This window comes from Mesocricetus auratus, unplaced genomic scaffold, assembly GCF_017639785.1.
Source record: "Mesocricetus auratus isolate SY011 unplaced genomic scaffold, BCM_Maur_2.0 Super-Scaffold_100014, whole genome shotgun sequence".
NCBI classification, from domain to species: Eukaryota; Metazoa; Chordata; class Mammalia; order Rodentia; family Cricetidae; genus Mesocricetus; species Mesocricetus auratus.
The window spans coordinates 7,437,753-7,460,658 of NW_024429197.1; the positions used below are offsets into that span (position 1 = coordinate 7,437,753).

Sequence of the window (22,906 nt, forward strand, 5' to 3'; positions counted from 1 at the left end):
ATACAGAGAAACCCTGTCTCGTAAAACAAAACAAAACAAAAAACAAAAACAAAACAACAACAAAAAAGAATGTCACTTGAACTAGGAAACAGGACTGTTTTCTGCAGTTGAAGACAAGATGTTTGGTAATGTATTGCTATTTTTGTTTCTAGTGTTTCAGATTGCCTTGAAAGCAGACAGTCTGGATTGCTCTTTACCAAAATTACAATACCGTTAAGTTACTTTAAATTACACGATTTCTTATTGTGTGGGTGTGTCACAGCTTTAAGGTGCATATCAAATAATTTACAGGAGTCAGCCCTTTCCTTTCACTCCAAGGGTCCCAGGATGGTCTCTGGGGTCTCTGTGGGACTCTGGAGTCAAGCACTGACACCACTGTCAGGTGTAAATGAGGGTGTGGCTCGCGCGCGATAGGACAGAACGGTCCCAAATTTGGCTAGCAGATTTCAGTGCCTTTGCAGGGACACAAGGCCAGGGGGCGTGTCTGGCGGCGTGGCTCTGAGCTGGGTGTGTCGGGGGGCGTGGCCTGCTACGGGTGTAGCAGGGCGGATCGCGGAGATATTGTGGGCGTGGTCTGGCGCGGGGGCAGGTCCTGAGGCCGTCCCCACACGCCCCCCAGCGGAGGCCCGGAAGGGACCATTCGCGCTTCCGTCTCCGTCGGGGCAGCACAGAGGGCGGAGTTGCGGCCCGAGGACGCAACGCGAGCCCAGTTCCGGCGAGGAGGCCGCGCCAGTGACAGCGATGGCGGCGGAGTCGGCGCTCCAAGTTGTGGAGAAGCTGCAGGCGCGTCTGGCCGCGAACCCCGATCCTAAGAAGGTGAGCGGCGGGCGGGCGGGCGGGAGGCGCGGGCGGGCGTTGGGCTTGGCGCGGGCCCGGTAACGGTCGCGGGCCGGGTGCGGCCGGGTCCTCCTTAGACCCGGAGCCAGGGCCCGCGGAGCGGCGCGGGGCAGCGAGGAGTTCGCGGCCGGCGGGCGCGTCCCGGCTGGGCGCGGAGGACTCGAGGGGGGCACGGGCGGCCTGGCCTTTCCGCCTTCCCCGGGGCTCGGGCGGCCGCGCCAGCTGTTTCACCGTCGCAGCCGAGCGGCAGTCTGGGCTGGTGGATGTCCTGCGGCTCCGCGGCTCTCCGTCGCGAGGACCCCCGCTCTCTCCTCCGCCCTTTCACTGAGAAAACGCGGAAAGCCTCGGGCTTTCGATCTCTGCTCCTGGAACTCCGGTCTTGGGCGAGGGCGTGAGAGTATTACAGGGCTCTGACACGCGGAAAGGTGGGAGCAGCCGGTGATGAGGAACCATGTTTAATTGCACTTAACTACTTTGTTGCTTGTTAGAAACTGTTATCTTAAATACATTGTTTCCCCTCCTGGTCTCCCGGTGACCTGGCTTCTCAGTGGTCCAGGATAGTGGTGGAAGTTAGAATAGTGTTCATTGAAGTCTCTGGATGAAAACCCCGAAGGGTGTGACATTGAGTGTCAGCACTAGCGTGGGCCCCCGCGGTTCCTAAAAGGTGAAGAAGTCTCCAGCGAGCTGAGTGGAAGGGGAAGTAATGGAGGGAGGCAGCGGACTTACAAGTGCGATCTAGGGTCCCATCCAGCACCAGCCCTGGACTTTGGGAGAGGTCTTTGCTCAACCTGCCCCTAGTTTCTTCCTGAAATGCCAGCTGGATCCAAGTGCTCTGTAAGTGTGAATCGCCATCTTTCAGAATTTCCAGCCAAGGACCCCATTTACTCTTCTTGTTCCTAGCGAGTCACGGAGCCATTTTCGAAGGTTTCAAGCTCCCTCTCACCCCCAGGCCACTTTTTAACTCCCCTCATTCTGTTCACAGATGCGCTTCTTCAGGAAGCTGTGTTCTAAATCAGTGAAAACTTAAATGTTTTCAATTGTCTTGTGTTTTACTTTCTATGGAGGCTTTGGTACCTTTCGTCAGTCATTTACAAGTTTCTTTTTACAATAACCCTTTGTGGGCATCTAATAAATGGTCATTAATTCCAAGTACCAGTACACTGACTGTAAGATTTGTGACTAACCTTAAAGTAACTACCCTCATTTGGTCATTTTGTCCCATTAGATTAAGAAAAAAAATTCTCCATATACTAGCTATAGGATTTTTTTCTCCATTAGGATATAAATTTTGAAATGGCCTGTCTAGTTGTGCATGAAATGTCGAGTTAGGAAAAGTTTACATTGGTTTTCTTGAACTACTAGTCAGTTTTGTCAGAGGGTGTTTGGTGTTTTTGTTATTTTTTGGTGGTGGTGGTTCTGTGGTGCTGGTTCTAGAACCCAGGGACTCATGTGCTAACTAACCCAGTAGGCAAGCACTCTACCACTGAAAGCCCTATTTGGCTTTTCTTTTCCTAGATAGAAAATTACCTTGGGGCTGGGGTGTAGTTCTGTAGTAGCTACATGGACTCCTGCGTTCTGTATCCACTGGGGTGTGGGAGAACTGAACGTGTGGTGAGGAGAGCAATGTGAAGGTGAGGAGAATATTGATTGAGACCCCTTTGCAAAAGGCCTGATAGTTGACATTCAGAAACAAGCTGACTGTAGAGGGAAAATTGCAAGCTGGCATACTGGCTTTTCAACCTCCTTTTAACACAGCAAGCTCTCACAGGTTCTTGAAATGGCAAGATGATTATAGAGCAGTATTGAATTTGCAACCAAATCTTCCTTCCAGACCATTATTAGCCAAAAGGCTGATTTCACACCTGTGTTTCTGGAACTCCTGCTATTGGATTTTGGTATTTTAAGTGTAAATATACTATGTATTCATTCTACATTCATCCAAGGTCTAGGCTCACTTGCTAAGGAAGGGACTAGGAGATTACTCAGCTTTTGTTCTTACTATTGGATTGGAAATGATTTCCATGAGTGCTAAAATTAGCATTCCTCTCTTAGGTTTTCAGTGTGAAAACTATGAAGCACACGGATTGATGGTAGATGGAGAACTAGGAGGGCACTGTTGAGAAGCTGTTTGGCTTTTAGAATGGACACAGTGGGCAGGATACCCAGATTCCTAAGCATATGACTGTGCAAATTTCTGATATTTCTTGTTGTCTCTATAGATGCTACTTGGGTTGACAACATAAGTTCCATCTACTCAAGGATACCCATAGTGCTTTCTCTTGTTACTGCTTCATTTTTCTTGAAATTTACTGAAAACTGGAGATAGAGAAGTCTTTTTCTCGTACATTGGACCAAGTCAGCTTGAAAATTTTCAACAGTTTTTGTCTGCTAGCCCAAAGGCAAGCAACAGGCAACTCTTACTCTGTCAGCTAGTGCTAAGCCTTGATGAACACATCCTCTGTGACTTCTGACTCCACCCTTGTATGTTGGCTGTGTAGAAATCCTATAACTCTGTGTGCTTGTGACCTCCTTTGACATGTGGACTGTAAGCATGGTACTTCTTTTCATTCTAAGTTCTTGGTGTGTGTTAGGTGTATGCTCCTTTTTAAAAAAATTTTTTATGTGCATATCGGTGTTTTGCCATGGGTGTCAAGTCCCCTGGAACTGTAGTTACAGACAGTTGTGAGCTGCCATGTGGGTGCTGGGAATTGAACCTGGGTCCTCTGAAAGAACAGTCAGTGCTGTTAACCACTGAGTCATCTCTCTAACCCACATGATCCTTTTTTTTATGTTAGGTGTTTTCTTGGCTTGTTAGGCAAGCTGTGGAACCTCACCGGGCCCAGTTTCAATATGGATAAAATAGGAGAATAATACCCACTGGACAGGGTCAAATGAGACATACTTAGCATGATACCGGCACACAGTGGATAGTATATAAATATCTTCCTTCTGGGGATTCACATTGGAGAAGGACCACCCATTTTAACTCCTTCCAATAATGCCAGATTTCCCTTTCAGGAGATGTTAATTGGCTTTAGCCTTTGCACTTCTAGTTTATGTGACAAGAAATACATGTATGATGTTTCCCGAGTTGGATCATAGAGGAGATGGAGTTTAAGTACAGTTTTTACTCTTTCATATTCCCCAGATACAGCACTGGGCCTCTTATTCCCAGTCAAACAAGATTGTCACCTGTGATCCAATTGCTCTGCCTAGAGACCATGTTAAGTAATTATGGAAGTAGAATGACCAGAAAAACATACTTGTTGCTCCTCCTTGTAGTAATATGGCATACCAATTACAGCCTGGACTACAAAGGAGAAAGAACAAGACTTGCTGTCTAATATTTAAATATAAAGGCAGCCGGTTATCAATTTTGTTTACTTTGGATTTTGGAAAAGTATTTATTTTTATTTTGTATGTGTATTAGCTTCAGATGCATGACTGAAACCTATGGAGGCCAGAAGAGAGCATTGGGTCCTTTGGAACTGGAGTTACAGATAATTGTGAGCAATCATGTTGGTGCTGGGAATTGAACCCAGGACTCTAAAAGAGCAGCCAGTGCGCCGGGCGTTGGTGGCACACGCCTTTAATCCCAGCACTGGGGAGGCAGAGGCAGGTGGATCTCTGTGAGTTTGAGGCCAGCCTGGTCTACAGAGCGAGTTCCAGGTCAGGCTTCAAAACAATACAGAGAAACCCTGTGTCGAAAAACCAAAAAAAAAAAAAAAAAAAAGAGCAGCCAGTGCAGAGCCACTAGGCCATCTCTTCAGCCCTGTTTGGCTTTTTTTTTTTTTCTTCGAGACAGGGTTTCTCTGTGGCTTTGGAGGCTGTCCTGGAACTAGCTCTTGTAGACCAGGCTGGTCTCGAACTCAGAGATCCGCCTGCCCCTGCCTCCCAAGTGCTGGGACTAAAGGCATGCGCCACCACCACCTAGCCTTATTTTGGCTTTTTGAGTGAGGATTTGTCATGTAGCTGGCCTGGTACTCAGATGTAGCCCAGGCTGGCATCTGACTCTGCGTGCTGGAATTACAAGGGTGCACTGCCGCAGCTGGTTCAGTTATCTGTTCTACACTGCTTGTACTTTCTTACATTTCCCTTTATGGAAAGTGTTTATATTCTTAGAAAAAGGCTTAGCCAATCCTGACTTTTGTAGAAATTAAGTAAGGAGGAATTGACTGAGCAGTGTTTGGTCCAGGATCAAGAGTATGACATGGAAGAGCTGTTGACTGATGAATGAATGGACATGTTCAACTTTTATAGTGTTGCAGACACCATGACTAAGCATTGCACATCATTTATCCCAGTGAATCCTCAACAGCTTGTGCAGCAGATGGAGAATCTAGTTTTGATTTGCAGATGAAGTAACTGGGGTTCAGGGAGGTCACTGACTTGCACAAGATCAGGCAAGAAGCTGAACCGACCTGCCTTTGCCTCCATCTTGAGCTTTGTCTACAGTTTTGACCTAGTTTCAGAGACTTAGAAAGGAAATAGACAAACTCAGATCTTCCTGATCTGCCCAGAGTTGTTTGATCATCATTAACAGCAAAGTTCTGACTCCAACAACTCAAGATTGATCTTGGCTTCCCATTTGTGTTGAAAACACTTGTGATAGGCACTGTAGCTCTTCAGGAGACTTGAAGGTACTCTCTTCCTGTGGAGTCCTTGTTCTGCTTTCCATTGTATCAAGTCTGTGGGTAATTTCCCTAAGCTTGCTACCTTTCACAAACCTCTGCAAAGTGATAGTTGCTGATGGCTTTATTTATTTTTTGTGGGTGGAGGTCTCTCTCTAAAACCCAGGTGATCTTTGATTTTGCTTTGTCATTGTAGCTCTTTTTAAATTCAGTCTGAGTATTGGACTCAGTACCTTGCACATGGTACCCAAGCCCTCTACCACTAAGCCACAGCCTCAGGCTTCTGACTTTTGAACTTTTGGTGATTCTCCTGCCTCAGTTTCCTAAGTCCTGGATTATATACATGAGTCATCATATTAGGCCAGTTAGTGAGGATTTTAAATTTTCATTTTATGTATAAAATGTTTTGCTTGCATGAATGTCTGTGCACTTCATGCCTGTCTGGTGCCCTTGGAGACCAGAAAGAGTGTGTTAGATCCCCTGAAACTGGAGTTACAGATGATTTGAACCACCATGTGGGTTCTGGGAATCAAACCCAGGTCCTCTGGAAGAGCAGCCAGTGCTCTTAACCACTGAGCCATTTCTCCAGTCCAGTTAGTGAGTTTTAATTCTCTTCTCTGCCTCTTCTTTTCCCTTGGAGAAGGAAAGCAGTTGAAACTGCAGGATCTAGCTAGGTCTAGTAGCACGAGCCCTGTAATCCCTATTCCAGGAAGCCCAGAAGTCAAGACCAAGCCTGAGCAAGCTGGTGAGATACTGTCTCTAAAAGTGAAGAGAAGGCTGGGTGATAGCTGAGTACTTGTCAGCATTGTAACCAAACAGGTCCAAATTTCTAGTATTATAATCAACCTAAAACCACAGAAGAGGGCTTGGAGATACAGCCCATCTGGTAGCATGCTTACTTCAGAAGCATTGGGCCTGAGTTCAATCCCCTGTACCCATGTGAAAATGCTGGGCATGGGGTTGCACTCTTAGAATTCAGTGTTGGAGAGGCAGAGACAGGAACCTGGGGAATTATGGATCAGTGAGCCTAGCCTAATTGGTGAGCTCCGACCAGTGATAGACTGGCATCAGAGGAGGTGGGCAGTGGTTGTTTGATTTTTTTTTTTTTTGATACAGGATTCCCATTTATACTAGGCAGACCACTGCCCCTCACCTGAGGAGTGCTAGAATTAAAGGCATACATTACCATGGCTAGCATGATTTTTTTCAAGGTTGTCCTCTGACTTCCACATACACACACACACACACACACACACACACACACACACACACACACACTCATCCACTTACTTATTTGCTTTTGGAGCAGAGTTTCTCTGGAACTCATTCTGTAGACCATGCCGGCCTCAAACTCACGGAGATTCACCTGATTCTGCCTACTAAGTGCCAGGATTAAAGGTATGCACCACCTCCGGCTTACATACACTTTTGTTTTTTTCTCTATGGCTTTGGAGGCTGTCCTGGAACTCTGTGGACCAGGCTGGCCTCGAGCACACAGAGATTCTCTGCCTCCTGAGTGCTGGGATTAAAGGTGTGTGCCACCAACGCCCGGCTTAAAATCTATTTTTTAAAATATATTTGTTTTCATTTTATGTGTATTGGTGTTGGTGTTTGGCCTGTATATACGTCTGTGTGAGGATGTCAGATATTGGAGTTATAGACAGTTGTGAGCTGCCATGTGGGCACTGGGAACTGAACCCAGGTCCTTTGGAAGAGGAGTCAGTGCTCTCAACCTCTGAGTCATCTCTCCAGCCCTTAAAATCTGTTAAAAAAAAAAAAAAAAGCACAGACTCTAAAACCATCAATGAAAATTAATGTCCCTCTTGTGTCTTGGACTAGTAATGAAGCTCTCTGAGCCTGTTTTGACACTTGAGTGCTAATGATAGCACTCAGTTGTTACCATGAAGAGCATAGCACCAAGCAAACATTTCACCATCAGATAGTCTCATCTGCTCCAGAGAAGGTGGTTATGAGTATAGAAATTAATATTTGTTTTATTCTCTTTGCAGCTATTGAAATATTTGAAGAAACTTTCCATCTTGCCTATCACTGTAGACATTCTTGTGGTAAGACTTTTGTAACTGTACATATTATGTGACTGTATTGCAAATGTTTCCCACTAAAGAGAGGGTGGAGGGAGACCTTTAAGGATAGGCTGTACAAGCTAAAGAAACCAGATGCTGCATACTGTACACTGTATGATTCTGTTTTTATGAAATGTCCAGAACAGGCAAAGCCATAGTCAGAAAAGAAAGTGTATAAGTGGTTGTTGGGAGGAACAAGGCTTCTTTTTTTGTTCCAGAGTTAGGTGGTGGTAATTATTGCTCAGTATGAGGAATGTTCTAGGAATCACTAAGCACTTTAAGATGGTGAGTTTATTTCATGTGCCAAGGTGGACAGGTGTGCTGTAGAACAAGCTCAGGGCATTACAGATGCTGGAAAATCATCCTTGACTGAGCTACACATCTGTCTCTGTTATGTGGATTTTAGTTCAAAATTGAAGAATTATTCTTTTACTTATGTGTGTTTAAATGCCCAAAGAGGCCGCAGGACCTCAGATTCCCTGGTACCGGAGTTACAGGCAATTCATGGTGACCTACCTGATGTGGGCGCTGGGAGTTGAATTTCTGTCCTCTGCAAGAGCAGTGATCACTCTTAACTGCAAAGCCATCACCCTAGCCCTCAGTTCAGAATTTAAATATATGAAGTGCATGAGAGATACAAGAATGCTTACTGAGGAGCCAGGCATGGTGCTGAATGCCTTTAATCCCAGCACTGGGGATACAGAAACAGGCAGATCTCTGTGAGCTTGGAGGCCAGCCTGCTCTTCCAGGACAGCTAAGGCTGTTACACAGAAAAACCCTGTCTCGAAAAACCAAAAAGAGAAAAAAGAATGAAAGAGAGTGCTTACTGACCTTCCAAAGGATCCCAGCTCAGTTTTTAGCACTCAAGTGAGGCGGTATACAACTGCTTATTAATTCCAGTTGGTCTCTGAGGGCTCCTGTTCACACATGGCATATACTGATACAAACATATGCACAGAAATATAAATATTTAAAAAGATTTAATACATGCCAGGCATGGTGGCGTACACTTATAATTCCAGCATTTGGGAGACAGATGCAGATGGATCTTTGATTTCAAGGCCAGCCTGGTCTACAGAGTGAGTTCTGGAACAGCCAGAGCTACACAGTGAAACCCGGTCTTGAAAAACAAGACAAAACATAAAAAGAACGTTGGTGTTAGCATCTACTACTCCTAGATTCTAATCCCAATTTCTAGGCAGGCATGGTTGCATGTGCCTTTGCAGGTGAGTCTCTGAATTTAAGGCCAGCCTGGTGTACATAGTGAAACAGTCAGTTTTGTTTCTTTTTTTTTTAAGATTTATTTTTTATTTATTTTATGTATATGAGTGCACTATCTGCATGCACACCAAAGAAGGGCATCAGATCCTGCTATAGATAGGTGTAAGCCACCATGTAGTTGCTGGGAATTAAATTCAGGACCTCTGAAAGAACAGCCAATGCTCTTAACCACTGAGCCATCTCTTCAACCCCATGAAACACTGCCTTAAAAAAAAAGAAAGAAATTGGCCGGGCGTTGGTGGTGCATGCCTTTAATCCCAGCACTCGGGAGGCAGAGGCAGGTGGATCTCTGTGAGTTTGAGGCCAGCCTGGTCTACAAAGTGAGTTCCAGGACAGCCTCCAAAGCCACAGAGAAACCCTGTCTCGAAAAACCAAAAAAAAAAAAAAAAAAAAACCTCCAAAAAAGAAAGAAATCTAATCTAATTTATGGCTTTAGGCTGGGTCTCTCTGTATAGTCAGGCTGATTCCTTCCTCAAGGGCTATGATGAACACTGACTCATAGGGCATTGAGCATCTTAAGCCCTTGGTGGAACTCCCCTCTTGTTACATTGTTAGGGTTCTGGATGTTTTGAAGAAACACTTCTCTAAACCTTTATTACTTTGTGTCAGATCTTTCGGCATAGGCAACAAAGTGATTTAGTATTTAGAAGGTGTTTTAATAGGGAAGTATTTACTTGTTGCGTTTCTCAATAGAAGGCCTTATTTCTTTAGAAAAATATGCCCTTAGTTTCAGAACCCTCAACCAATTCCTTTGTTAAATTTGTAGGAGACTGGGGTAGGGAAAACAGTTAACAGCTTTCGAAAACATGAGCAAGTGGGGAACTTTGCCAGAGACCTGGTGGCCCAGTGGAAGAAGCTGGTTCCTGTAGAGCGGTAAGAATGTTTCTTCTTTGCTTGTTCTGCTTCTTACATCAAATAACTATGTTGCCTCAAGTATAAAAATAACCCATAATTATTGTAGAATATACAAATAAAATATTAAGAATCAAAATGGCTCATACCTTTAATACCAGGACTTACAGACAGAGACAAGCAGATCTCAGTGAGTCTGAGGCCAGCCTGGCTACAGAATGAGTTCCAGGACAGCCAGGGCTACACAGAGAAATCCTGTCTCTAAAAACGAATCAAAATTTCTTAGGGATCAGGGAGATAGCCCAGTGGGTAAAGGCACCTGCTGCCAACCCTGCCAACCTGAGTTTGATCCTTGGGACCTATATGGTGAAAGGAGAGATCCAGATCCCAAAGGTTGTCCTCTGATCTCCAGATGTGGATGGGGCATGCTCCCAACAGAATAAATAAGTAAAAATGGAATAATCACTTTTTTTTTTAACAATTTGTTTTGTTTTTTAAGACTGGGTCTTTCTCTATGTCCCTGGTGGAAAGCACTATGTAGACCAGGCTGGCCTTGAACTCAGATATCTGCCTACCTCTGTGAGTGCTAGAATTAAAGGCGTGCACCACCATGCCTGGGTGGAATTTTTTTTTTATGATGAGCATTAACATATTGTTGAGCGTTTTTTGTTTTGTTTGGGGGTTTGATGCTGAGGATTGGGGTTCAGGGTCTCTCACATTATCTTCCCACTAAACTATACCCTTCCAGTTGCTCTTTTTGTTTACTGTGGGGGGTTGTGTGGGTATGTGCTTTAGCATTTGAGAGTCAGTTCTCTTCTGCCACCATGGGATTGGACACAGGTCTCCAGGCTTGCATGACAAGTATTTTTACCTGTTGAGCTGTCAGGCTGGCCTTAATATCTTTCTTCAGACAGGATCTCATTCTGTGGCTTAATTTAGCCTAGAATATGCCATATAACAAGATGATCTTGAACATCTGATTCCTTGACAACCCTACCTTAGCCTCCTTGATACTGAGATGATAGGTGTAAGCCACCACTCTTGGCCTGTGGTTTGTTTTGTTTTGTTATTTTGTTTTGTGGTGAGCCAGTCTCTTGTAGCTGAGGATGGCCTTGAACTTCTGATCCTTCTGTCCTCACCTCCCAAGTATTGGGATTATAGATGTGCCCTCCATGCCTGAGGTCAGAGTCTGTGATTTTTTTTTCTAAAGAGGTTTATACTGACATTTCTGTCTGCTTTTGTTTTTATTTTGGAAGCAATGAGGCTGAGGATCAGGATTTTGAGAAGAACAGTTCCCGAAAGCGCCCTCGAGATGCTCTTCAGAGGGCGGAGGAGGTGGAGGGGGACTACCAGGAAAGCTGGAAAGCCTCTGGCAGCCGGTCCTACAGTCCTGAGCACAGACAGAAAAAACACAAAAAACTCTCTGAGCCTGAAAGGCCTCACAAAGTGGCTCACAGTCACGAGAGGAAGGATGAAAGGAAGAGGTGTCACAGAGTGTCACCACCATATTCCTCAGACCCTGAGTCTTCTGACTATGGCCATGTTCAATCCCCCCCACCTTCCAGTCCACATCAAATGTACACAGACCACTACAGGTCGCCAGAGGAGGACCGTGAACCCATCATCTCATACCAGAAGCCTGGAAAAGTCCACAGTAACACCTTTCAGGACAGACTGGGGGTTACTCAAGAACGACACTTAGGTGAGCACCAGGGGAAGAGGGCTGGAAGCCAAAACAAGGAGCACAAATCTTCCCACAAGGAGAAACGTTCTGTGGATGCCAGGAGTGATGAGAAGGTCTCTGCCTTGGGTAGAGAGAAATCACATAAGACCTCTTCCAAAGAGGAAAACCGAAGGCTACTCTCAGGGGACAGTGCCAAGGAGAAGCAACCCTCTAGTGTTAAGAAAGAGAAGGACAGAGAGAGCAACAGTCTCAAGAAAAAGTTTTCACCTGCCGCGGAGGCTGCTTCAGATAACCACTTTAGAAAGCCCAAACACAAAGACTCTGAGAAGAGCAAGGCTGACAAGAACAAGCCAAGTGCAGATGGCCTAGACTCAGGGCGGGGGTCTGGAGATCTGCTGCCCAAAGTAAAAGAGAAAGTTCCCAACAGCCTGAAGGCTCAGGAGGGAAAAGGAAGAACTAACTCGGATCGAAAGTCAGCAGCCTCACTCCCTAAAGTAGAGGAGGCAGACATGGATGATGAGTTTGAGCAGCCCACCATGTCCTTTGAGTCATACCTCAGCTATGACCAGCCTCGGAAGAAAAAGAAGAAGGTTGTGAAAGCTGCAGCCATAGCAGCAGTTGGAGAAAAAGGACTTAAAAAAAAGGACTCTAAAAGCACTAGTAAAAACTTGAACTCAGTTCAGAAATTACCCAAGGTGAATGAAAACAAGTCAGAGAAGTTGGAGCCAGCAGGAGCTGAGCCTACCAGGCCTCGAAAGGTAACTGCAGTCACTCAGCACTTAGCCTGATGAGTGCACAGAGCTCATCTGTCACGCTACCTGGCTTGCTGGCATCTGGCCAGCTGAGGGTTTTTTGGTGGTTTTTTTTAAGACAGGGTTTCTCTGTATTGTTTTGGAGCCTGTCTTGGAACTCACTCTGTAGACCAGGCTGGCCTTGAACTCATAGAGATCCGCCTGCCTCTGCCTCCTAAGTGCTGGGATTAAAGGTGTGCACCACCAATGCCCAGTGCCAGCTGAGTTTTGATCGGTAGGAATTTCTCTGGGTCTCACTAGCTACTAGGGTGATGCTCCCCAGTAATTATTTTGGGCTGGGAGATAGCTCAATAGTTCAGTGTTCACTAAGAGTGTGTGAGGTCCTACATTTACTTTTTGGCACCTCAAAAAAATGTTACCCAAAGCATTGTTATTGTCCTATATATTGGGGGGAGGGTGTGTATGAGATAGGGTTTCTAGAACTCATTCTGTAGACCAGGCTGGCCTTGAACTAACAGAGATCCGTCTCCCTCTGTCTCCTGAGTGCTAGGGTTAAAGGCATGCACCATTACTGCCCAGCTATACATTTATTTCTTGAGCTAGATGGTGTCATTCATGACTTCTGTCCCCTGTAGCCTGGATCTATCTACAAGTGGCAACATGTTTGGTTGCTCTCAGGGATTAACTCAGGGAAGAAAGCTGTGCTTACAGGATGGCCTCTGCACTCTGTCTCTTGCAGGTCCCTACCGATGTGTTGCCAGCGTTGCCAGACATCCCCTTACCTACCATACAAACCAACTACCGTCCCCTTCCTTCCCTTGAGTTGATTTCTTCCTTCCAGCCAAAGCGAAGAGGTAATTTTGAATATCTTTACATTTATCAAAACAGAGTCTCACTGTGTAGCTTTGGCTGGCCTAGAACTCACTCCGTAGAACAGGCTGGCTTCAAACTCATAGAGATTTGCCTGTGTCTACCCCCCAGGTGCTGGGATTAAAGATTATCATATTTTTTATTTGCCTTGGTGTTCTGCTTTTATATATGTCTGTGTATGGTGTGTGCAATGCTGGGGAGGCTAAAAGAGGATGTAGTTGCAGAAGGTAGCGAGTGAGCTGCCTGCCATGTGGGTTCTGAATTGTTGTCATGCGCCTTAGACCTTTGTGACTTGCTGGTTTTCCTCTCTCTACAGCATTCTCTTCACCCCAGGAAGAAGAAGAAGCTGGATTCACAGGACGCAGAATGAATTCTAAGATGCAGGTGTATTCAGGTTCCAAGTGTGCCTATCTCCCTAAAATGATGACCTTGCACCAGCAGTGTATCCGGGTGCTTAAGAACAATATTGACTGTGAGTCACCAACCTCTCAAGCACATTGCCACACTGGCACTTTGTCACTGGGGAGCTTGGCTGCCATTCAGGACTCACCTTCTCACCGCTGGTTTCTCTGCAGCTATCTTTGAAGTGGGAGGAGTCCCTTATTCACTTCTTAAGCCGGTCTTGGAGAGGTGTACACCTGACCAGCTCTATCGAATAGAGGAATGCAATCACGTGAGTGTCCTAAGTGGAAACAGGGCAGCTTCCTGGCTGTATTTCCAGAAGTAGTTTTGTCTATATCTGCTATAGCTGAAGGGCAGGTCAGAGGGCAGATCACTGTTCTGGGCATGTTTGCTTGGCATCTGGCCTTCAAACAAGCATATTCTTTGTGCCCGCTCCTGGGAGCTGCCTTTGTTTTTTTTGTTTTTTGTTTTTTTGTTTTTCTTTTTTTGGTTTTTCGAGACAGGGCTTCTCTGTGGCTTTGGATGCTGTCCTGGAACTCACTTTGTAGACCAGGCTGGCCTCGAACTCACAGAGATCCGCCTGCCTCTGCCTCCCGAGTGCTGGGATTAAAGGCGTGCGCCACCATTTGTTTTGCTTAGTTGGTTTGTGTTTTGTTTTTGTGTGTGTGTGTGTGTTGTGTGTGTGTGTGTTTTTGTTTGTTTCTGAGATAGGGTCTGGCTGTCCCAGAACTCACTATGTCGACCAGGCCTCAAACTCACAGGAATCAACCTGCCTATGTCTCCTGAGTGCTGGGATTAAAGGTGTGTGCCCCTAAGCCTGGCTCCTTTTTTAAAAAATTTTAGTGTGTATGCGTGTATTACCTGTATGGAGAGGCCAGAGGACAGCTTTGTGGGGCTGCTTCTCTCCTATCATTACATGGGTTCCAGGACCAAACTTAGGTCAACAGCCTTGTTGTGTGGCAAGTTCCTTTACTGCTGAGCCATCTTGCTGGCCCTCTCCTGGGATCTTAAGCAGTGTGCTGGGATTCAAACACAGGGAAGAGCACTTTTAAGGCCTCCCTTGAGTTTGCCTACTCATGAAGGTAAAGGAAAAATTCCCAAAAACAAAGCATTTGGGATCCAGGGAGATACGTTTAGTGCTGGCACTTGGGTGTCTAGTGAAAGTGAGGGTGCATTGAAATCTTCTATAAGGCAGCTCCACTCATCGGATCTCCCTGTACAAGGCCTCCTGAGGTAGCCCTCTTGTACAGCAGTTCGGCGTGGAGCTGGGAAACACTCGACTTAACCAGAGCTCTGCCCTTACTGGTTTCTGAAGGAAAAGACTGGTGTTGGTAGCTTTCTTCTCTGCTAGCTCTTCCATTCACAGAGATCCCTTTGGGGATCTTATAGCAGATAGCCTGCATATCAGATATTTATATTCCAATTCATAACAGTAACAAAATTACAGTTATGAAGTAGCAGCGAAATAATTTTATGTTTGGGGGTCACCACAATATGTGGAACTGTATTAAGCGTCAAAACATTAGAAAGATTGAGAGCCACTGCTCTAGGGTGATTAGCATAGCTCCTCCAACTTATCTGTTTGTTTTTATTTAGTGATTTGTCTTTTTTCTAGAATTACTGTGATACTACTGTTTAGACATCCTCCTCCTTAACTATTAGGCAATGGGTCATGCCTAGGTAGAAGGGAGATATGTGGGAATGCTTGTATAGAAATGATGTCCTGGCTCTGATTTCAGGTGTTAATTGAGGATACAGATCAGTTATGGAAAGTTCACTGTCACCGAGACTTTAAGGAGGAGAGACCAGAAGAGTATGAATCCTGGCGGGAGATGTATCTGCGGCTTCAGGATGCTAGAGAGCAGCGGCTACGCCTGCTAACGAACAACATCCGGTCTGCACATGCCAATAAGCCGAAAGGTAAAGGGAGTGGGAGCTGGCAGACGCAGCCTGGTGGGTATGGCCACCATCCTCTAAATGTCCCTTTGCATGTTAGTGAGTATGGTTTTTCTTCTGCCACAGGCTGTTCCCAGACAGTGGGCTCACAGGGCCTGATTGAGCCCAGTTTGGGGCTTTCAAAAGCTCTAGATTGTTAAATTGGCAGCAGTACCTTTGCTTAAGAAGGTAGATATTGATGTTTGTATATCTCCTCAGGACGACAAGCAAAGATGGCTTTTGTCAATTCTGTGGCCAAACCACCTCGAGATGTCCGACGAAGGCAGGAGAAATTTGGAACCGGAGGAGCAGCTGTTCCTGAGAAAGTCAGGCAAGATCTCTGCTATTGCATGGTCATTACCCTGAAGGAGAGCTGGGGGGCAGGAAGTGACTTATTTTGGGGGTGGAGACAAGCAATGTGTGCTCTGGAATGCTTACTGGATCTGCACTTTACCTTTATGCCCCTCGGTGTCCTGGTTGCTGCCTGGGTAGGTTATTTCTGCTTCTTGCCCAGGGACCCAGGTCAATTGCATGAGAGCAGGACCTGGTTCAGGAAATGCCCCTTCTGCTTTCATTTTCCTCATATAAATAAAAACAAAAAACAAAAAACAAAAAAACTATTTCTAGGGGTGAGGAGACAGCTCAGCCAGTGAAGTGCTTGAAGACCCGAGTTTGGCCCTCAGCACCCATGCTAGCAGAGAGTTGGGTGGTGTACACTTGTGATCCCTGGCCTGCCCGCCTAGCCTACGCTGAGCTCTCGACCTCAGTGAGAGACTGTCTCATAAAACTAAGTGGCTCTGCCTGGCGGTGGTGGCGCACACCTTTAATCCCAGCACTTGGGAGGCAGAGGCTTGTGGATCTCTGTGAGTTCAAGCTCAACCTACCTACCTGGTCTACAAATCAAGTTCCAGGACAGTCAGGAGTACTGTTAACAGAGAAACCCTGTCAAGAAAAAACAAAGCAAAATTAAGTGGCTCTTAATGACACCCAAGGTTCACTTTTGGCTTCCACATAAGCGTGTGTCCATGTTTACACACACGCACACCAAAACAAGATAAATTTCTAGGATGACTAGATTTTTTATAGGCCACATGAGCATTTTCACATTATTGACTAACATTGTAACAGCCCAAGTTTATTTGAGACTGTCATTCTCACTAAAGGGCTAACAATTGCCTCTGACCCTTCACCAGAACCCAGTGTAGAGGCCTGCTTGGAGCCACAGCAGAGTCACCCAGGACAGCTCTGATTTATATCTTGTGCTCCTGGCTAACCACCTTTGTTCTGTGTTACAGGATTAAGCCAGCACCATATACAACAGGAAGCAGCCATGTTCCTGCCAGCAACAGCAGCAGCAGCTTCCACTCCAGCCCTGAGGAACTGGCCTATGACGGGCCCAGCACCAGCAGTGCCCACTCTGCTCCAGTGGCCAGCAGTTCTGTCTCTTATGATCCTAGGAAACCGGCTGTGAAGAGTGAGCAACCCTGGTGGGAGCGGGGCTGGGGTGGCTGGGGAACCTGGCTCAGGTGTTTTGAGCTTAGCTCATCTGAGTCCTGTTGTTTGTTACTCTAGGAGGCTGATGGGAAGGCTAGGGAGGGTCTGGGTACTATTTATTAGCTTGAATGTTTATGTTGCAAAGTTAAAGTGTGAGGACTATGGCCCTTGCAGTTAGCAAAGACTCCTGATTTGCCACTTACAGCCATCGTGAGCCAGTCTTTGAGAGCTGTAGTGTCAGGGATGTGGAGGTTCTGTACCTGCACGGTCTCAGCAAGGTCTGCCTCATGATGTGGTTTCTATGGCAGCAGTAGCAGATCCTGTTTGTGTCCATTTGTGTGTGTGGTAGGGTCCACAACTAGGGGGAGCAAACTCAGCCTGGCTTTTGCTGTAAACCACAGTGGTGCATGTCTGTGCTGCTGCCATTCATCTGAAACAGCTGCCTCCTTTTCCTGCACAGAAATTGCCCCAATGATGGCCAAGACAATTAAAGCATTCAAGAACAGATTCTCCCGACGATAGATGGGACTTGCCTTGGAGGTGGAATCTGGGAAGCAGGAATATAAGGACAGTTGGGGCAGGCGAAGAGGATGTCCACAGAAGAGACCCATATCTTTTGGCCTCTGACTGCACAGTTGTAGGTATCTCCCTGTGCACCACAACCCTGCACCCTGCCTGGAGCACACTTCAGATTTCTGAAGACAGTATGAAGCCTCAGTCTTAGTGAGGACTTTAAGGTCAATTACACTTTTATTGCTAATTAGCATCTTTGTAAACTATAAGACATAGTTTTAATAAATATTGCCCCAGATGTATTTATAGTACCCCGAGGGGTTTTTGTTTTGTTTTACTTTTCTTCTTTCTTTTTTTCTTTTCTTTTTCTTTTTCTTTTTTTTTGTCCTCCATTGTATAATTAGCCTTTTAGTTTCCAGGCCCTTCATTAAAGTTAGATGAGCCCAGCAAAAGCCAGTCTTGTTCTAGGTCAGGTCTTTTGAGCAGACACTGGTCCACAAGGGCATCCCTAGAACTTTTGTGTCACTTCAATCCCAAATATGGATGGGGTCAGGAGTGAGGAGTGCCAGTCTGCCTGTCCTCCAGAGGGGCCTCACTCTGAGACCATCAGAATTCCTGGGCAGGATCCTGCCTTTCTTGGCTTTCAGTAGTGTGTGTTAGGGAAGGCTGTTTGCAGGGTCTAGAGTCCTTCCTTCTTCTTCTGCAAGTCACACTTCTGTTTTAAGGCTCACCGGAGGACAGAAACTTGGGTTGATTTGCGTAGGACCTCAGCAGGTTTATGATTTTTAGTTTCTTGTTCAGTATTTTAGCCCCCTTCCCCCTTATTTTTCCTTCCCCACCATGGGGAAACACAGACATGGCAGGGCTTTTGTAGCTGCAAATGTGGTTCTTGGGGCTTTGAAAAGCCAGCACTTTAATCTCTTGTTTCCTATGAATTACTACTAGGAGTGAATTATTTAAAACATTGTAGTGCTCTGTTGGAAATTGTTTTTGTTTGAAAGGAAAGATCATGTCACTGGAAGAGCACAACAGTCTGCTGTGTCTGGCAGAAAACTTGCTGCTGAAGCCGTCTACCTTCTGAGTGTAGGCCAGAGTTAGGAGGGAAGGGCCACCTTGGGAAGGGGCTGGACTGTAGACTAGGTGGGGAAATCTGGTCCCCGATAGCCAGCCAGTTCTGGAGGAAGGCTCTTTCCAATTGACATGGGGGCAAAATCAGAACTAAGAGGGCAGCTCCAGTTCCCTCCTTATGGTCAGAAACCATAGAACTAGTAGGACCTGCTTAGTTCTAAGACAGGTAAAGGATGCTGTGAACTTAAGGGGATAGACAGTCTGCTAAACTGTGCCATTGCTCCTGTCTACATTGTTTTTAACCACCCTGGAGACCCCGGGCTAATGATGACTCCAAGGCAGCAAAGGAAACCTGCATAGCTAAAGCTGGGCCCACCTTACTGTACATTGCCACACAGGTGGCCTGTTGCCATGGGACACAGTATTTTTAAATTGAGTAAAGCATTGTTTCTCTTGATTGCTCGTTTCACCGTACCACCTCTTTTTAGCCTGACTTCCAAATCTAACATCAGGTCTCTTACCTGAAACCAAGGGGACATTTGCACCAGGAGCTAGGCGCCTGGTGCTTAGAATAGCCCCATGTGGGTGTTGACCACCTCAGATTTGCCTTAGCTGTGTTTCCAAGACTTCCTGTTTCGTCTTTCCTGTTGCAGATTCAGTTGTGTATGATTTAATTCCCCTTCTTTGGAGTACTTAGGCCTAGGGGGAAAATGGATACAGATTTGTCCATCTCAGTGTCAGCGTCTGGTTTGGTACATAAAGATTTCTGATGCAGCCAGTTTTCTTAGAGCCAGATTTCCCACCCCTTCAGGGTGTCTCTGTCAGGGATATGATTGGTGAGAGCAGTGAGGGGGCCCAGGAAGCTAACCGTTTATACAACCCCTCACCGATGTACACAATAGCCACAAAGCAGACACATGGTGATGTTCAACTTCTGGTCGCATTTGTGAAAAGTTGTGCAATTTTTTCTGTGCTACACTACATACAAATCACAAATGACAGATTAGCCCTTTTCGATCCTTGGTGTTACAAGGGGTTCTCAGGGGCTTTCTTTCTCTTTTTTGGAGGCAGGAGGGGCAGGAATGAGCATCATCCTGCTCTTCATTTGTATTTTGGTCCCAAAATGTAAATACAATTTTTCTATGTTACTTTTTTGTGGTAACTACAAGATGAATATTTTAATTAGATAAGTTATACAAAAAGGAAAAACTCACGTCTAAATAAAAAGCAAAAAACTTCTATCTGCCGAGCCTTTCTTCCTCATTTTGTCAGAGAAGCTATATCAATCACAAGATGCCTGCTTCTTTAATCTTGGAGGCTATTCTCATACTGATGGAGCTGCCTCAGCACCCTGTGGGCTGCTCACATTATGGTATGTAGCTGAATGGGGAGGCAGGGTTTATGGTATACAGCTGAAGGGGGGTTATGGTATACAGCTAAACAGGGAGGTGGGACTTTTGTTGTGCATCTGAACTAGGAGGCAGGTTTAGCTAATCTCTGGAGCAGTCTATTTTTTTTTTCCCCTTTCCCTTTAGACAGGGTTTCTCTGTGTAGCTTTGTAGGTCAGGCTAGCCTCAAACTCAAAGAGATCGGCCAAGGTGGATCTCTGTGAGTTCGAGACCAGCCTTGTCTACAAGAGCTAGCTCCAGGACAGCCTCCAAGGCCATGGAGAAACCCTGTCTCGAAAAACCAAAAAAAAAAAAAAAAAAAAAAGTCTTGCCTCTGCCTTCCGAGTACTGGGATTAAAGGCTCTTAAGGTAGCAAACATCTTCAGGGGGGTAAGGGGAACTAATGTGGACATTTTCTGTATACAGTCAACATTTACATTCGGACTAAAAGAAGACCTGGGAAAGGCTTGCCATTCTATGATCCTGATGCAGTGGAGTTCTTGGCATGGCCTTGATGTACACCCACTCAGGACTGTACTTGCTCCCTGTAGGCCTAGCCTTAAAGGATTTGTGGTTTCTGCCTAAAGCAGAGCAAGACCAGAGAGGAGTTTCAGAGACAACCTTGACATCAAATAAGTAAGGAGCTCTTGGTGATGACTGGTGCTGCACCTGAAGGCCTGAGGCTGAGTTAGTAACGCCATTATACTGTTAGGAACTGTTCAGAGATGGTTGTAGAGCCATGTTGAATAGCTTTAAGGGGCAGAAAGGGATTTGAAACTTCAGGCTTTGAACCCTTCTGGCTCTTAGTCTCCCCCTGCAGGTGTGAAGGGACCAGGTAGGTCTCAGCCTTGCCTAGGCAACCTGAGATCATAAATACCTTGGTAAGAACCTGCTCTGCCGGCTCTGGCTGAGCTGCACAAGTTTCAACATTTGTTGGAGGAACCAAGGGTTTGGCTCGACCCCCCCCCCCACGCATATAACCACTCGGTCAGACTCTACATCAAACCCAGATCTCACAGCTACCCAGTCAGTCACCCCCCTCCCCACCTTGTTTTACTGGATCCACTTGTCAGTGTTAGGGAAATAACATCAATGTTAATTATGGGAATGTGTATCGATCCGATGGGTGGTTATACCTGGGGTTTGTAAGTCAGTTCCTTGCCTCCTGTTGCTGAACCAGTAACTATTTTAGGTCTTGCTGCACCTGCTCCATGCCAGGCCCCTTTTGGCCCTGACGCACTGTCAGTTCTCACACGGATTCTAGGGAATCAGTCATGCTCCTGTTTTATTTTTATTGGTTGGTGGAGGGTGAGGCAAAGTTTATGTAGATCAGGTTGGCCTTAATCATTGAGTGATCTCCTGCCTCAGCCTCAGAAATGCTGGGGTTATAGGCATATACCACAATACCTCACCCCATTAAAAAAATTAAGACTAGCCAGGCATGGCAGCACATGCCTTTAATCCCAGCACTGGGGAGGCAGAACAAGGCAAATCTCAGATTTTGAAGCCAGCCTGGTCTACAGAGCAAGTTTCAGGATAGCTAGAGCTGTTACACAAAGAAACCGTCTGGAAAAACATGAATGAATGAATGAGTGAGTGAATGAGTGAGTGAGTGAGTAATAAAAAAACTGAAGTACAAGCCGGGCACTGGTGGTGCATGCCTTTAATCCCAGCACTCGGGAGGCAGAGGCAGGTGGATCTCTGTGAGTTCGAGGCCGGGCTGGACCGACAGCCTCCAAAACAATACAGAGAAACCCTGTCTCGTAAAACCAAAAAAAAAAAAAGAAAGAAAACTGAAGTACAGAGAATCCTACTGTTGCCTTCTCTGGGACAGGGACAGTGTGGGTGTGTACAGGTACGTATGTCTGTGTGTGCTGGGGGCCAGAACCTTGAGCTTGGCTGTTACCTGTCCCTGCCCTGTCCTCCCTACTTGCAAGCAGTAGAATTATAGGTGTGGTGGGTGTGCATATATCTAGCCTGATGATCTAGAATCTAGCCTGAGGTCATAGAATTTGTCCTCGGCTATAGTGCTGTGTGGCTGCCTGACTCCAGAGCACCTGCTCTCATGAAGTACTCTTTTAGTCATAGACTTACATAACCACCCGGGTTTCACCCGGGTTTCAGAAGCAGAGCCTCAAGGCCAGTCACTGCTGAGAAGCTCTAGCCTAGCGGCGTAGAACTGACACCTAGAAGGATCCTCTGTGTGGCTTGGCAGCTTGCAGGTGCCTATCACCTCAGCATTTCTCTTTTCCTTGAGTCTCCCTTACTGTGTATGTAGGAAAGTATGACGGTCCATCTACAAAATCCCCTGGCCTTCCCTTTCTGTGACACCTAACAAAGTTTATGGCATCCAAGATTCCAATCCACCCACAACTTCTCAAGCATGCTCTGTATCCAGAGTGCACATTTTAAAAAAGTGGCAACAGAAGAGTTTTAGCCTGAATGTGTCCTCTTCCCTCCCCCACCAGTTCAGATGTTGAAATCCTAAAATCCAGCATAATGGTGTTAGGAGGCAGGGCTTTGGAGGTAAACTAGGTCATGACAGTTTTAGCTTTGTGAAGAGGATATCCCCTGTATAAGAAGAGAAATGCAAGCCTAGCATGGTGGCACATGCCATAATCAGAAGCCTCAGGATTGTAAATTCACACCAACCTGGGTTACATGAGACCGTATCTAAGATTTTTAAAAATTAAAAGTTTGAGAGCTACTCCATTAAGTTTGCCACAGACAGTGCTGTAGCTCTGGCCTGCAGGGCCGAGGTTGGGAAGTCTGCTCATCACATGCCTGTGGGGTCTATTGTGTCTCATCACTGACTAAGTAGCTATAGCCCTTGTCCCCAAGAAGCCATGTAGTAGGGGCAGGAGAGATGGTTCACTGGTTAAGAAAATTGCTCTTGCCGAGGACCTTGGTTTGGTTCCCAGCACCCATGTGGTGGCCCACAACCACTGGTAACTCCAGTTGCAGGGGATCTGATGCTCTCTTCCAGCCTCCAATGGCAACCAAGCACAAACCGAGTGCACATGCACACTTGAAGCAAACACACACATAAAATGAAATCTAAAAAAATAAAGCTGTGAAGCCGGGCGTTGGTGGCGCATGCCTTTAATCCCAGCAC

General features: G+C 46.0%; 1 protein-coding gene across 1 annotated transcript; it reads left to right on the forward strand.

The window, feature by feature from the left end:
* Nucleotides 1–639: 639 nt before the first annotated feature.
* On the forward strand, nucleotides 640–19,642 carry Eloa (elongin A). Its single transcript, XM_040756348.1, has 11 exons — nucleotides 640–816; nucleotides 7,478–7,534; nucleotides 9,600–9,706; nucleotides 10,942–12,127; nucleotides 12,861–12,975; nucleotides 13,308–13,463; nucleotides 13,567–13,664; nucleotides 15,133–15,313; nucleotides 15,548–15,659; nucleotides 16,624–16,802; nucleotides 17,283–19,642. Exons 1-11 carry the CDS (start codon nucleotides 742–744, stop codon nucleotides 17,342–17,344), a joined length of 2,328 nt encoding a protein of 775 aa, XP_040612282.1. The 5' UTR covers nucleotides 640–741; the 3' UTR covers nucleotides 17,345–19,642.
* The last annotated feature ends 3,264 nt before the right edge of the window (nucleotides 19,643–22,906 follow it).

Bases quoted from the DNA above. Each gene is read 5' to 3' on its own strand.
- Eloa (XM_040756348.1), top strand. From the start codon at position 742: ATGGCGGCGGAGTCGGCGCTCCAAGTTGTGGAGAAGCTGCAGGCGCGT. The intron at 817-7,477 runs GTGAGCGGCGGG...TTCTCTTTGCAG, and splicing joins CGAACCCCGATCCTAAGAAG to CTATTGAAATATTTGAAGAA. The intron at 13,464-13,566 runs GTGAGTCACCAA...GTTTCTCTGCAG, and splicing joins GCTTAAGAACAATATTGACT to CTATCTTTGAAGTGGGAGGA.